The sequence below is a fragment of the Scyliorhinus canicula genome, chromosome 12 (assembly GCF_902713615.1).
Source record: "Scyliorhinus canicula chromosome 12, sScyCan1.1, whole genome shotgun sequence".
Classification (NCBI taxonomy): domain Eukaryota; kingdom Metazoa; phylum Chordata; class Chondrichthyes; order Carcharhiniformes; family Scyliorhinidae; genus Scyliorhinus; species Scyliorhinus canicula.
Genome location: NC_052157.1, coordinates 109,179,596 through 109,196,095, shown reverse-complemented (window position 1 = coordinate 109,196,095; position 16,500 = coordinate 109,179,596). Strand labels below are relative to the sequence as shown.

The window sequence follows — 16,500 nt, the reverse complement described above, 5'->3', positions numbered from 1 at the left end:
ACAAAATCAGGGACCAGAGGTTGACTTGTCTTCCCAGCCTAGAGCAAAACAAAGGGAGAGTCAGTGAAATTAATTACACCTGAAGAGGCACTAATAGCTCCATCTATCTCTTAAGGCATAGGGACTATTTGTTAGCCTGCCACTGACCCACTAATGGGTAACATCACATGACTTAAGCTTCTAGCTCTTTGGAAAGTTCTGATGTGGAGATGCCGGTGTTGGACTGGGGTGAGCACGATAAGAAGTCTTACAACACCAGGTTAAAGTCCAACACGTTTGTTTCAAACACTAGTTTTCGGAGCACTGCTCCTTCTTCAGATGAATCCTGAGCTAAGCTAAAATCTTGCTCCAAGCTAAAATCTTCTACACTTCTGGCATCCGTATCCCTCTATTCCCATCCTATTCATGTATTGGTCAAGATACCCCTTAAACAGCACTATCATCTCCGCTTCCACCATCTCCTCCGGCAGCAAGTTCCAGGCACCCACTACCCTCTGTGTAAAAAGCTTGCCTCATACATCTCCTCTAAACCTTGCCCCTCACACCATAAACCTATGCCCCCCAGTAATTGACCCCTCTACACCGGGGAAAAGCCTGTGACTATCCACTCTGTCTATGCCCCTCATAATTTTGTAGACCATTCCAGTGAGAACAAACTGAGTTTATTCAACCTCATCTCATAGCTAATGCCCTCCATACCAGGCAAAATCCTGGTAAATCTCTTCTGCATTCATATTTGGAATTCCCGAGAGAGTTGTGGATACTCAGCTCTGTCTTTGCAACTCAGAGATGGGTAATCATTGTGCACTAAGGGGATGAAGGGCTATGAGATTGGTGTCGTTGAGGTAGAAGATGAGCCAGGACCATGTTGATTGGCAAAGCAGACTCTGGAGGCGGAATGAGTTTGGCATATTCCAGCATATGTTTCTTGCATTTCTCTGAGAGACGCTTCTCCCTTTGCTGTGTGATTTCACACGATACAGACATTAAATGAGGCAACTTAATTACCCTCCACCCTCTCTACTTGTAATAAGTCACCCTTATGTTGACCGAGAAAACCTTCTCATTCAGCTTGGACAGATACTAGAAAACACACACTGACTACTGTAAAACTATTTTATTTGGATATTATAATCTTCAAAACCAATCACATAGAATATGACTCAGACTCACAGCTGAACTTTAGGTATTACCCATATTTAGTGAAGGAGGCTGGCCAGGCCCCTTCTTCTGCGATGGTAGTTCCAGGGGCTCCCAGGTTGTCGTTGACAATATGTTCCAATGTTCCTTCTGTAATCCACGTTCTGCGAGTGGTGAGTCATAGATACACACTTGCATCTGGCCTGAGTTCTATTGTCCCATCAAGGCTGAAAGGCATTAATAGAAATGAAAAGGATACTCCTATTCAGTCAGGGTGATGCGCTCAGGATCCATTGTCCTCTGAAATACTCTTGTCTGATCAGCTATTAGCCCATTAAAGTGTCTTATGGCCTCTTTGTTTATCATTCGTCCTGCTGAAAGTTGATCACTACTGTCTTGAAGTTAGTTACATACACACTACATGCTCCTTTGACCTTTTGTGCAAATGTGATAACGCCTGTAGGTGGGTAATCACAAAGTTCCATTTCACGATAATGAGTTTCTATGAGTTGACTTGACTGCTCTGGCAGATGGCCAGTATCGATTCAGCCAAGGCCTTATTTGGTAGTTCTGGTTTTCGACCTACATGTCTTTTCCTCTCTGTCAGCCTGTCCCCAGTACCACACCTTGTTTCTTCAATGCTAAATAGTCTAACAGTGGATATCTACTCTGAATATTAACTGGATCTGAGGCTCCAGAGGACAGCCTTGGTCTCCGAGGGGTACAACATTGGCATTTTCCCACTGTGTCATGTAATGTGGGGGACGATGCATTAGTTTAAAATAAAGGCATTTAGTTAGGAAAAGGGAATTCACCGGCATAATCCTCTCCTGACGGATATGGTCAAGCTGCACAGAGACAGGATTGTTGGCCAGGTGACTCCTGAACACCCACCATTTGCACAGCAGTGTATAGAGCCAACTGGGCGGCCATTATTACTGATTGATGCTATTGAACAATCTGCAAGATCCCTTCCTTTTAAATAACCACCAATTTTCCATGGGGAAATATGCAGAAACAGAAAATATCAGCCTCATGTTTGATACAACAATGGCCTTGGAATCGAGTAAAATATCTCTTTTCACAGAACAGAGTGTAGAACCAAAAGAACAAGGGCTTCTACAGAGACTATGTTTGTTATGAAGCTCACTGGAACACATTGAGGAATATCAGAGATAATTACCCACAGGGTTGGCAATATTGATTATTATTTGTTGAGATACAAGTTTGGATCCGGGGGAAATAATTCCTCTTTGTGTCGTTTTCATTGTCAATATAATGGGATGAATTTCTGTGTTCACTATTTTCAACAAAATGTTTTGTAAAGTAATGTATTTCAATTCATTGTGTGTGTTTTTTTTTGCAGCTATTGAATACGTTCCCCTTTATTCGCCACTTCCCGGGTCCACACAATAAGATATTTGAAAATCAAAAGAAATCCACTCTATTTGTGCAGGAAATTGTAACGGAGCATAAAAAATCATGGGATCCAAATGAGCCCAGAGACTTAATTGATGCTTTTTTGGCAGAACAGGAGAAGGTATGTGATGCACCATCTTCTAGTGTTGTGGGAATGTGTTTTAAATTCACTTTCTGTGACACTATACAATGGATGTAATAATAATAATCTTGATTATTATCACAATTAGGCTTACATTAACACTGCATTGAAGTTACTGTGAAAATCCCCTAGTCGCCACACTCTGGCGCCTGTTCAGGTGCACTGAGGGAAAATTCAGAACGCCCAATTCACCTCACAAGCACGTCTTTCAGGACTTGTGGGAGGAAACTGGAGCACCCGGAGGAAACCCACGCAAACACTGGGGAAACGTGCAGACTCCACACAGACAGTGTCGCAAGCCGGGAATTGAACCTGGGACCCTGGAGTTGTGAAGCAACAGTGCTAACCACTGTGCTACTGTGCCACCCATATGTTGTCATTGAGCAAAGAAAGGGAAAGTAATTGGAGCCTATCAAAGGCAAGCTTTTTTACACTTGGTGTTAGTCCTCCCTTTCCTTATTTCAAAGATGTTTCTTATCCTCATCTGTGATCGTCTGACACCCAAGAGACTATCTGGTCTCTGCCGATTGGTGTTCCTGAACTAGATATTCAAAGTTATTTGGGGGCAGTAGCATAATGGTTTTGTCATTGGACCAATAATCCAGCGACCTGGGCCAGAATTCTACACTCCCTCACCACGAGGCTTTGTGGTAGGGGTGGACGTGAAATTGAATGGACGGGAACCCCTCTAGGTTCCTGCCTGCCCCAATCACACAGCGATTTCACGCTTTACCGAGCAAGGCCTCAGACAGGAAGACCGCCCTTGCCCACTTAACGTCCAATTCCCGTCCAGCCTCACGTTTTCGGCTAGAGGGAGGATGGAACTAATGTGGGGAAAAATCAATGGAGTGATATGTCGGGTGGGAAGAGGGGTTCGCGGGAGGGGTGGGGGGCCTCCATAAAAAGTCTCCTACTGAAGTTGGGAGGGTCCCCTCTTACGGATCTGTAGTTGCTGGACTTCCCTTCCTGCTCAGGCCTCTCCCCATGATCCCAATCACTCTCTTCATGCCCCCAAGATCTTCCCTACTCTCCTATGTCCAGGCACCCATTGAACATACCTTCCTCTCCAATGTCCGGACTTAATCACGGTCCCCCTGCATTTCCTTTTCAGTCCACTGCAGCTCTTGTTAATTAGGTTGGCCAACAGCTCTCTAAGGCAGGACTGCGCTCTAAGTGAGGCGTAGAGGTCCCTGCTGCAGCCACATTATGCTAATTTGAGAGCAGAAAGGCTATAGTGCGCTCGCTGTCGGCGGGGATGTGTTCCCCACCAACTTTTCAGATGGTGCCAAGTAAGGCCCCACCATCTGAAATATTCAGGCACTGGACTGAAAAATGGGACAGACTATCAAAGCTTTTCCTCTTGCACTCATCAGGTAGTTCACAAGAAATTATCATCAATAACAGAGAAACAACGATGTATACTACATGAGAAGAGAGTGCTGACTGATTGACAAGTGAACTCTGATTGGTAGAGATGTTGCAGTTTAAAATGCAGCATCCAGCAGATAACTGCCCAGCTTTGCTCAAATTCAAACTGATTGCCCGAAGGAATGAACCAGCGAATGGCTGCCTTCCTATATTTCTGTTTTGTTGAAATAAGCACAAGGCATGAACATTCTCCTTCTCTCTGCAAAGGATACAGCCCTGTGTGTGAATATATGTGGCTTCCAATGTGCGCAAGTGAGCCACACTGCGAGTCCAACTAATAATCTTGAATTGGTTGTCAATGTCATTCTTCGCACACTCAAGATTGTTTAGCAAGTATTATTCAATTGCAGAATGACATCGCATGTTGAACGCTATATGTTGTGTTTTGCAAGCACGGCTGGTTGGATAGAATCAGTACTTTGCCTGTTGTGAACAGCCAAAGGTACGTTCTGTTTGATACCACCTGCCAGTTGTCAGGATGTACGGCCTACGTACCAAGCATCACCTCGAAACTGAAATTCCGCATTCTTCATTTCTGTAATAGACATGGGCCGGGATTCTCCAATCCTGCAGCCAAGTTCTGACGCCGGTATGAAAAGCGGCGCCAACACTCCGGCGTCAACCGTCCCCGATAATCAGGAATGCACCCCTTCCTAGGGGGCAAGGTCGGCAGTGGAGTGGTCCCCACAACTCTAGCCAGCGTGGAATGGCCAGCGAGAGTTTGCGCATGAGCAGAACAGCCAGCGTGATTCCGCACATGCGCAGAACAGTCGCCGTAATTCCACGCGTGCGCATGGGTTCCCGTCTCCGCACACCTCCCCGGCAAGATAGTGGAGCCCTACAGGGGCCCGGCGTGGAGGAACATAGGCTCCCACGGAACCAGCCCACTCAGCGATCGGTAGGCCCTGATTGGGGGCAAGGCCACCGTGAGGCACCCACCAGGTTCAGATCCCCCCACCCCCCCGAGGATGGCCCCCGTCGACACACCTTCCAGGTCCCGCCGTGTGGGACCTGAATAACCCACGGGGTGGGGCTCGGCCAAACTCGGCGGCCACTCGGCCCGTCGGGGTGCAGAGAATCACCGCAGAGGCCACTTTCAACAGCCCCTGACTGACGCTGCGGCGATCCCGTGGCCGTCCGAGAATCGGCGAGGGAGAATCGGTAAACTAGTGTCAGGGCGGTGGGGTGCGATTCCCGCGTCCCCCGGAGATTCTCCGACCCGCAGCGGGGGCGGAGAATCCCGGCCATAAACTCTTTTTGGACTAATGCCAACATTCTGTTAGTGGTGAATCCCACCTGCATTACTATTGCACAGTAACAGTGTGAAACAACTAGCTTCATCTGTTGCTCAAATTTGAGATATCTTGGGTGGGATCTCGGACCTGCCCGCTGGGTCAGAGAATCGCGGGGGTGGGGGAGGGGGGGCATGAATCCCGCCCCGACGCTCCGACGCCAGCTGCCAAATTCTCCGGCGCCGGTTTTTAGGCAGGGGCGGATCCGGCCCCGGAGGAGGCCCCCACGGTGGCTCGGTGCGCGATTGGGGCCCATCGATCTGCGGGCGGGCCTGTGCCAAAGGGCACTTTTTCCCTCGCGTTGATGTGTTGGGCTGGCTGAGTCGTTGTGGACTGCACTTGATGCAGTGTCGCGAGAGACAGACTTCCAACACTTGATGAGATGCAACATGACTTTATTTAACATCTAAACTATTATACATGTTCAACTGTGGGTTGACATTATGCTGACTTGAATGGAGACCTGACAGTAGCCTGACCAGACTTACTAGCTACCACATGGTGTTTGCACTGGCTAGCTCACGAACTCTGACTGTCTCAGAGGCTGGGTCCCGAGAGAGCGGGAAACCTAGTGCCCTCTGGCTTTATAGTGGTCGTGTCCTGTCTGGTGATTGGCTGCTCTGTTCTGTGTGCTTACTGGTCATCCTGTGTGTCAATCACTGCCTGTCTGCACTCCATTATATACATAGATGTATATTATGACATCTCCCCCTTTTTTTTACATTGTGTTCAGATAATAAATAGTAAGGTGCATGTGCGTGTGGACGTGTATATGTGCGTGACTACATACAGAATGTGCTAAAATGAACTTGTTTACATAGGAAGGTGTTGCTAGTGCAAATATAGGGCAGATGAAATGGGGGAAACAATATTTACAGAGGTCAAAACGATGAGGTAACAAAATTGTGCAAAAGTTCAGTCTATAAGTTTAGTCGCTGTGGCAGGCGACAAATTCTGGTTGACTGCCTCAAGGGTGGATCAGGGGCCGCCTGCACTTGGATAGGCGGGACTGCCGCCAATGCGGTGGTCACAGAGGTCAGCAGGATCGTTGGGAGGTCAGTGGCCTCGTGGTAGGGCACATCCGGAGGAGGCATGGTGGGAGGTGGGACATCACGGTTGGGTGGCGGGCGTGGAACCCTGCGCAGCGCCCGTCTGTTGCATCAGAGGAACGAGCCATCATCCATGCGGACGAGGAACGATCTCGGGGGCACCTGCTTGACCACCACAGCTGCGGGGGACCAGCCGCCGTCAGGCAGTTGCACACGAACACGATTATTTGGGACCAGCTCGTGGAGATCCATGGCATGAGCATTCTATGCTAATTTCTGTTGGGTCCGAGACTGCTGCATCTTTTGTATGACCGTGAGGTGGTCAAGGTCTGGAACATGAATGGCTGGAACCGTGGTTCGCAGAGTGCGATTCATGAGCAGCTGCGCTGGAGACAACCCAGTGGACAGCGTGGTTGCTCTGTGTGCCAGCGGTGCCAGGATGAAGTTGGATCCTGGTGAGTAAATTTGCAGACGACACTAAAGTCGGTGGAGTTGTAGACAGTGCGGAAGGATGTTACAGGTTACAGAGGGACATAGATAAGCTGCAGAGCTGGGCTGAGAGGTGGCAAATGGAGTTTAATGTGGAGAAGTGTGAGGTGATTCACTTTGGAAAGAATAACAGGAATGCGGAATATTTGGCTAATGGTAAAATTCTTGGTAGTGTGGATGAGCAGAGGGATCTCGGTGTCCATGTACATAGATCCCTGAAAGTTGCCACCCAGGTTGATAGGGTTGTGAAGAGGCCTATGGTGTGTTGGCCTTTATTGGTAGAGGGATTGAGTTCCGGAGCCATGAGGTCATGTTGCAGTTGTACAAAACTCTAGTACGGCCGCATTTGGAGTATTGCGTACAGTTCTGGTCGCCTCATTATAGGAAGGACGTGGAAGCTTTGGAACGGGTGCAGAGGAGATTTACCAGGATGTTGCCTGGTATGGAGGGAAAATCTTATGAGGAAAGGCTGATGGACTTGAGGTTGTTTTCGTTAGAGAGAAGAAGGTTAAGAGGTGACTTAATAGAGGCATACAAAATGATCAGAGGGTTAGATAGGGTGGACAGCGAGAGCCTTCTCCCGCGGATGGAGGTGGCTAGCACGAGGGGACATAGCCTTAAATTGAGGGGTAATAGATATAGGACAGAGGTCAGAGGTGGGTTTTTTACGCAAAGAGTGGTGAGGCCGTGGAATGCCCTACCTGCAACAGTAGTGAACTCGCCAACATTGAGGGCATTTAAAAATTTGTTGGATAAGCATATGGATGATAAGGGCATAGTATAGGTTAGATGGCCTTTAGTTTTTTTTTCCATGTCGGTGCAACATCGAGGGCCGAAGGGCCAGTACTGCGCTGTATCGTTCTATGTTCTATGTTCTATGTTCTAACTCCCGCCATTCTTTCTCATGAGCGGGCAGCCACTGGAATTTCGTCGACTTTCTGATCAGGTGGCGGAGGGCTGTGGTGTGGAAAGCCATGTTGGGAATGAACTTCCCGATGAAATTGACCATCCCTAGAAAGCGGAGGACCGCCTTCTTGTCCTCTGGGGTCTTCATGGCGTTGATCACCGAAATCTTGTCAGCATCGGGCCACACGCCTTGCTGCGAGATGTGGTCACCAAGGAATTTGATTTCTGATTGACCGAACGAGCACTTGGCCCTGTTGATTCGGAGGCCATGCTCGCAGATTCTGTGGAAGACCTGCTTGAAGCGATCGATGTGTTCTTGAGGAGTTGTGGTCCTGATTATGACATCATCAACATACACGCGCACCCCCTCGATCCCCTCCATCATCTGTTCCATGATGCGGTGAAATACCTCTGAAGCAGAGATGATGTCAAAGGGCATCCGGTTGTAGCAGTAGCGACCAAACGGGGTATTGAATGTGCACAGCTTGCGACTGGATGCGTCCAGCTGTATTTGCCAGAACCCCTTGGAGGCGTCCAGCTTCGTAAAGAATTTGGCATGAGCCATCTCGCTGGTCAACTCTTCTCGTTTTGGTATCGGGTAATGTTCCCTCATGATGTTGCGATTTAGATCTTTGGGATCGATGCAGATTCGAAGCTCCCCTGACGGCTTCTTGACGCAGACCATGGAGCTGACCCAGTCGGTGGGTTCTGTGACCTTTGATATGATGCCCTGGTCCTGGAGGGCCTGCAACTACTGCTTGAGGTTGTCCTTGATGGGTGCCGGCACCCGACATGGTGCGTGAACCACAGGGGTGGCGTTTGGATTGAGCAAGATTTTGTATCGGTATGGGAGTGTGCACATTCCGACGAACACACTGTGGTACTGCGTGATGATGTCATCAATTTCAGCCTGGAAGTTTTCATCAGGTGAGGTCGTCGCCTGTGAGGGTGACATGGTGTGGACTCGTTGAACCAGGTTCAGGAGTTTGCAGGCCTGAACACCGAGCAGGGATGCTCTGTCAGGTCCTACAATCTCAAATCGCAGTGTCGCTTTAAATGATATATTGGAAACTCCGAGTTGGCATGAGCCACTGGCAGCTATGGCATTGCCATTGTAGTCAAGGAGCTGGCAGGCCGGTGGAAGAATGCTTGGTCTGACGCGGATGGTGTCGAGATCTGATTTCGAGATCAGGTTCGCCAATGCGCCAGTGTCCAGTTTGAACCGGATGAGAGCCTTGTTGACTGTGAGGACAGCACATCACTCGTCGTCGGGGTCCATGATGAGGATCGGGAGGTGCTTCACTATCTTGGAGAGAGGCAGCGCATGCTTCGTAATGATGCCCACCCGGTATGGGGATTTGAGGCACTCAGCATCAGGATCTGTTGGGCTGTCGGGGTCGGAGTCTGGCATGGCCTGCTGTATTGAACAGACGCTTCTGCGCCGTGTCTGGGATCGCTGGATGCTGGCCAGCGGAGCAGATCTGCAAAGAGCTGCGTAGTGGCCAAGCTTGCCAAACTGTAGACACCGTCGTGATTTTGCCGGATATTGCCGCTTTAAATGGGCGGAGCCACAATTCGGACACGTCATGATGCCAACGTCAGTGCGTTCCGTGCGCCAACGTGTATGCGCAGTGCGGTCGAACAACATACGCACCGGCGCAGGCTGGTCTTCTACCTCGCCGTCCCTTCGGTCGTGGACCGCATGCGCAGGGGCCCGGGAAAAGGGTGCGACATGGCCACTCTTGTCGATATTTAGGACCTGCATTTGTGTGATAGCCTGCACCCGTTCCGCCCCGCGGGAGGTTAGCTTTGCCATTTCTGCCGCCCTGATGTGGGAGTACTGATTGTTAGCATGTTCGTGGAGAACGCACGTTTTGATGGCGATGGTGAGGATGAGCTGCTTGACTTTCAGGAGCTGCTGCCGAAGGGAATCGGAGTGGACCCCGAAAACGATCTGATCCCGGATCATGGAATCAGTTGTCGAGTCATAGTTACATGACTGCGCGAGGATGCGGAGATGGGTCAAAAAGGATTGAAAAGGTTCATGCTTACCCTGAAGCCTGTGCTGGAAAATGTACCATTCAAAGCTCTCATTCACCTCGATGTCGCAGTGGCTGTCGAACTTCAGCAAGACTGTTTTAAATTTTGTCTTGTCTTCGCCTTCAGCGAATGTAAGGGATTTGTAGATGTGGATGGCGTGGTCCCCGGCTGTGGAGAGGAATAGTGCGATCTTCCTGGCGTCCGATGCGGCCTCGAGGTCGGTGGCTTCGAGATAGAGTTGGAACTTCTGTTTGAAGATCTTTCAATTTGCACCGAGGTTGCCGGCGATGCGGAGCTGCGGAGGAGGGCGGACGTTTTCCATGTCACCGAATGGCTGTTTGCTGGTCAATGCTGATTCACTCAAGGTAGGTCCATCAATTTTCAGCATCACTACCTGGTACCATGATGTGTTGGGCTGGCTGAGTCGATGTGGACTGTACTTGATGCAGTGTAGCGAGAGACAGACTTCCAACACTTGATAAGATGCAACATGATTTTATTTAACATCTAAACTATTATACATGTTGAACTGCGATGACGCTATGCTGACTTGAATGGAGACCTGACACTAGCCTAACCAGACTTACTGGCTACCACATGGTGTTTGCACTGGCTCGTTCATGAGCTCTGCTTGTCTCAGAGGCTGCATCCCGAGAGAGTGGGAAAACTGGTGCCCTCGGGCTTTATAGTGGTCGTGTCCTGTCTGGTGATTGGCTGCTCTGTTTTGTGTGCTTACTGGTCATCCTGTGTGTCAATCACTGCCTGTCTGCCCTCCATTATATACATAGATGTATATTATGACATGCGCCTGCCTGTGTAAGGCTCTGCGATGGCCGGTGCGGAGAAGAAACCCCCTGCTCATGTGCAGGAAACACGCTGGCGATCCTGCGCATGCGCCAACTCGCGCCAGCCAACAGAGGCCCTTTGGCACCAGTTGGCATGGTGCCAACCTCTCCAGCGCCGTCCTAGCCCCCAGAAGTGCGGATGATTCCGCAACTTCTGGGCACCCCGACGCCGGAATGGTTCCCGCCTCTCTTTGGTGCTGAAACGGACCGGCCCGCCAATTCCGGGTGAATCTCAGTCCTTATCCTTCCAGGGTAATCTGACATCGACTGGCCACTTTTCAGGTTTGGTAGTGGTGGCCATAGGCCCACACATGAGTTTGTGTGGTACATAGTGAGCAATGATCTTATCATGGTAACCATTATCCCCCGGGATAGCTTTGATGGGTCACATTTCAGCATCAAGCTTGCAAGTTGAGCAAATGACTCAGGCACTTTATGCAAGGTTGCTTATAAAACCAATCTTAGATTTGTAAGGAATCACAACGTGCCTATTCACCAGCAAAGGTAGTTTGTAGTCGAAAGTCATAGGGAAACATTAGCTGATTTATCAACTAACACATTGAGGAAAAGGAGTTTGTTTGACTGTTCCATTTCAAAGATGTATCTGAATGCAAAATGAAGCTCATGAGCGTGTGTCAGTGAGTTTTACATACAACTGCAGGTTCAAGTATAGCAAATGTATCATCTGCTTGTCAGAATATGCAAGGGGTCGGAGGTTAGTGGGTCATTTAATCGAAGACACATTTCTTGTGGAATTGATAAAGATGTTTTGAGAGTCTTATCACAGAGCCCTTGCAGTGCAGAAGGAGACCATTTGGCCTATCAAGTCTGCACCGCGACCAAGTCCTCACCCTATCCCTTGCAAGCCCATAACCCCACCTCATCTGCACATCCCTAGACACTAAGAGGCAATTTAGCATAGCCAATCCAACTAACCTGCACATCTTGGGACTGTGAGAGGAAACCAGAGAACCTGGAGGAAATGCACGCAGACACAGGGAGAAAGTGCAAACTCCACACAGTCACCCGAGGCCGGAATTGAAACCGAGATGTAGTGAAAAGAATTGTTCTGCGTAAAGTCCAGACAGCTCATTCCATCCATGAAAAAAACATAGCACATACATAAATAATAATCTTTATTGTCACAAGTAGGCTTACATTAACACTGCAGTGAAGTTACTGTGCAAAACCTCATATCACCACATTCCGGCGCCTGTTCGGGTACACTGAGGGAGAATTCAGAATAAAGAAAAAAGTGCAGCACAGGAACTTGCCCTTCGGCCCTCCAAGCCCGTGCCGACCATGCTGCCTGTCTAAACTAAAATCTTCTACACTTCCTGGGTCCGTATCCCTCTGTTCCCATCCTATTCATGTATTTGTCAAGATGCACCCTTAAATGTCACTATCATCCCTGTTTCCACCACCTCCTCCAGCAGTGAGTTCCAGGCACCCACTACCCTCTGTGTAAAAACCACCTGCCTCGTACATCTTGATGTGACCATCAATTCACTCAGAATACGATTGGAAGTAAACTGTGGTTTTAATAGACTTACAACTGAGCCTGCCTGCGACCAGAAGAACTGAAGGTAGGCTCACACGGCTGCAGCATTTTATACTTCCGGTAGTGGGAGGGGCCATGGGTGGAGCCATGGGCGGAGCCGAGGGTGGAGCCCTGTACAAGCTCCTCATCTCCCCCTGTGGGCAGAGCCGCGCAACGGCTCACAGACAGAGCCCACAAGGACACAATACAATACAGTAGACACAATGCAATACAGTGTGAATTACATTCACCACACATCTCCTCTAAACCTTGCCCCTCGCACCTTAAATCTATGCCCCCCAATAATTGGCCCCTCTACCCCGGGGAAAAGCCTCTGACTATTCACTCTGTCTCTGCCCCTCATAATTTTGTAGACCTCTATCAGGTCGCCCCTCAACCTCCGACGTTCCAGTGAGAACAAACCGAGTTTATTCAACCTCTCCTCATAGCTAATGCCCTCCATACCAGGCAACATCCTGGTAAAACTCTTCTGCACCCTCTCTAAAGCCTCCACATCCTTCTGGTAGTATGGCGACCAGAATTGAACACTATACTCCAAGTGTGGCCTAACTAAGGTTCTATACAGCTGCAACATGACTTGCCGATTCTTATACTCAATGCCCCGGCCAATGAAGGCAAGCATGCCGTATGCCTTCTTGACTATCTTCTCCACCTGTGTTGCCCCTTTCAGTGACCTGTGGACTTGAACACCTAGATCTCTCTGACTTTCAATACTCTTGAGGGTTCTACTATTCCCTATCTGCATTAGACCTTCCAAAATTCATTACCTCACATTTGTCCGGATTTAACTCCATCTGCCATCTCTCTGCCCAAATCGCCAAACGATCTAAATTCTGCTGTATCCCCTGACAGTCCTCATCGCTATCTGCAATTCCACCAACCTTTGTGTCGTCTGCAAACTTACTAATCAGACCAGTTACATTTTCCTCCAAATCATTTATATTTACCACCAACAGCAAACGTCCTCGCCCTGAACCCTGCCGAACACCACTAGTCACAGCCCTCCAATCAGAAAAGCACCCAGAATGTCCAATTCACCTAACAGCACGTATGTCGGGACTTGTGGGAGGAAACCGGAGCACCCGGAGGAAACCCACACAGACATGGGGAGAAAGTCCAAACTCCACACAGACAGTCATCTGAGGCAGGAATTGTACCTGGGTCCCTGGTGCTATGATGCAGCAGTGCTAACCACTATGCCACCGTGCTGCCCCTGAAAAGTAAAAATGGAATTGGATAAAGAGTTAAACAGTTTGCAGGGCTATGAAGAAAGAGTGGGGCAGTGGAACTCATATAATTCTGCTAAGATATTGGCACAGGCACCGTGCTTGGTAATTTTGAGTCAATATATTATCATAGTTTTTTTTCAACTGTATTTCAGAAGAAGAATGTCCCTGGGACAAGTTTTCTGGCAAATAGTTTGTTGGGAACGGTTCTTGATCTCTTTGTTGCTGGTACAGAGACCACCTCCACCACCTTACGCTGGGGCCTGCTCTATATGATGCTACATCCAGATGTGCAGTGTAAGTATAAATTGAATTCAAATATCTGACAGGGGTAAGGGGGACATTATGGATTGTGGGAGATGGGACCAGTGTGAACTGAGATGGAGGATTAGGTAAGGAAGAGAGTTGGTGCATTTGGGAGTAACGTCGCTATAGCCCCAGATGACCATAGGCTTCTTTCCCCTTTCAGGGGGAGAGCTGACTGGTGGTGATTTAACCTGAAGGCCACCACACCTCAGGCAAGGGGCAAGGTTGAGAAGGCGAGGCCTTCAGCACCCACAATGGAGATTGGATGTAGGTCTGTCAGCGGATGAGAAGAATTATTTGGAGATAAATGATATGGGGACGTTTCGGCAGCAACATTATGGGAAGCGCTGAAGGCAGTGGTTAGGGGGAGCTAATTTTGATACGGGATCGCAGGGATAAGGTGGAGTGGGCAGAGATGGATAGGCTGGTTAGGGAAATACTCCAGATGGACAGAAGGTATTCTGAAGCCTCGGAGGCGGGGCTGTTGAAGGAGCAGCAGAAGCTGCAGATGGAGTTTGGTCTGATATCCACAGGCAAGGCGGTGGGGCAGTTGAGGTAGGGACTGTATACGAGTCTGGTGAGAAGGCCAGTAGGATGCTAGCACACCAGCTCAGGAAAAGGGAGGCAACCAGGGTGATAGGAAGAGTGAAGGACAGAGAGGGGAACACGGTCTTGGACCCAACGGGGGTGAGTGGGGTGTTCAAGGAGTTTTACAGTCGGTTGTACGAATCGGAGCCCCCAGCTGGGGTGGAGGGGATGAGGCAGTTTTTGGAAGGGTTGAAATTTCCAACAGGAAATTTCAAAGGAAGGCATGGTGGAGGGGTATAAAATAAATGGAAATATATAAAAATAATAAATATAAAAATATTTTTTGTTTGGGAGCCCTGATCAGGATTGTAGAAGTAGTCGAGGGATTGGAGACCATGCAGTCGGGCAAGGCCACGGTACCGGATGGCTACCCAGTGAATTTTACAAGAGATTCTCTGGGATGCTGGGCCCGCTGATGGTGAGGGCATTTAATGTCCCATTAAATGCATCGGCATTTAGTGAGGAGATTGGTCTGTATGACCCACATTACTCTGGATCCTTCTCCCGCTTCAGGATCAATGAGATCGAAGCCTTCTTCCCACAACAACGTCACAGGCTTCGATCTCATTGATCCTGAAGTGGGAGAAGGATCCCGAGTAATGTGGGTCATACAGACCAATCCCCCTACTGAATGCCGATGCCAAATTGCTGGCCATAATTCTGGCCTCGAGGGTAGAGGACTGTGTTCCGGGGGGTGGTAGGGGAAGGTCAGACGGGGTTTGTTAAAGGCAGGCAGCTAACGGCCAATGTTAGAAGGCTCCTGAATGTGATCATGATGCCCTCCGAGGGGGAGGGAAGTGAGGCAGAGGTGGTGGTCACTATGGACGCAGAGAAGGCCTTCGACCGGGTGGAATGGGATTATCTGTGGGAGGTCCCGGGACGGTTTGGGTTTGGGCAGGGCTTTATTGACTGGGTTCATTAGCTGACTAGGCACCAGTGGCGAGTGTGTGAGTTCGGACTACTTTAGACTGCACCGGGGGACAAGGCACGGATGTTCCCTCTCCCCGCTGCTGTTTGCGTCAGCTATAGAGCCATTGGCGATGGCGCTGGGAGCATCAAAGGACTGGAAGGAGCGAGTCTGGTGAGGGGGGGGGGGGGGGGGGGGGGGGTGGGGGTGGTGGATGGAACACAGGGTCTCGTTCTATGCAGGCGACCTACTCCTACATATTTCTGACCCATTAGGTGGGATGGGGGAGATTATGCGGATCTGAGGGGAATTTGGCCGGTTCTCTGGGTACAAATTGAATGCGGGTAAAAGCGAGGTTTTTGTGATCCAGGCAAGGGGGCAGGAGACTGGAGGAGTTGCCGTTCAAACGGGTGGGAGGGAGTTTTCACTACTTAGGTATTCAGGTGGCACGGGGATGGGAGCAGCTACATAAATGAGATCTGGGCCGTTTAGTTGAACAAATGAAGGAGGACTTTCAGAGGTGGGACTTGCTCACGTTATCACTGGCAGGCAGGGTATAGACCGTAAAAATGACGGTCCTCCTGCGATTTTTGTTTCTTTTCCGGTGCCTGCCTATTTTTATGCCAAAGGTTTTTTTTAAGCAGGTGAATAGGGTGGTATCTGGGTTTCTGTGGGCAGGTAAAGCCCCGTGAGTAAAGAAAGTATTGTTGGAGCAGAGCCAAGGGAATTGGGGGTGGGGGAGTGGGGGGTCGGTGAGCGCTGGCGCTGCCGAACTTTAGGAACTACTCCTGGGTGGCAAATATAGCCATGATTAGGAAATGGGTAGTGGGGAAGGGGTCGGTTTGGGAGCAGGTGGAGGCAGCCTCATGTGAGGGCATAGGTTTTGGGGCATTGGTAACGGTTCCTCTACTGTTCTCGCCGACCCAGTACTCCACAAGCCCAGTGGTAATGGCGGCCCTGATGGTCTGGGGGCAGTGGCGGAAGCATATGGGAGTGGAGGGAGCATCGGTGTGGGCTCCAATTTGTGGTAATCGCCGGTTTGTTGCAGGGAGGATGGATGGGGGGATTTCAAAGGTGACAGAGAACAGGGATTGAGAGGTTGGTGGATCTCTTTATTGATGGGAGCTTTCCATGTTTAGAGGATTTGGAGGAGGAGTTTGAA

At 49.5% G+C, this 16,500-nt stretch overlaps 1 protein-coding gene across 1 annotated transcript in view; it reads left to right on the top strand.

Annotated features, from left to right (window-relative positions):
- Positions 1-16,500, top strand: part of LOC119974654 (cytochrome P450 2J6-like) — an 85,378-nt gene that overhangs the window by 51,752 nt on the left and 17,126 nt on the right. The window contains exons 5-6 of the mRNA XM_038813724.1: positions 2,507-2,680; positions 13,693-13,834. Of these exons, the coding sequence (XP_038669652.1) occupies positions 2,507-2,680; positions 13,693-13,834 (316 nt within the window). The remainder of the gene's footprint in view (positions 1-2,506; positions 2,681-13,692; positions 13,835-16,500) is intronic.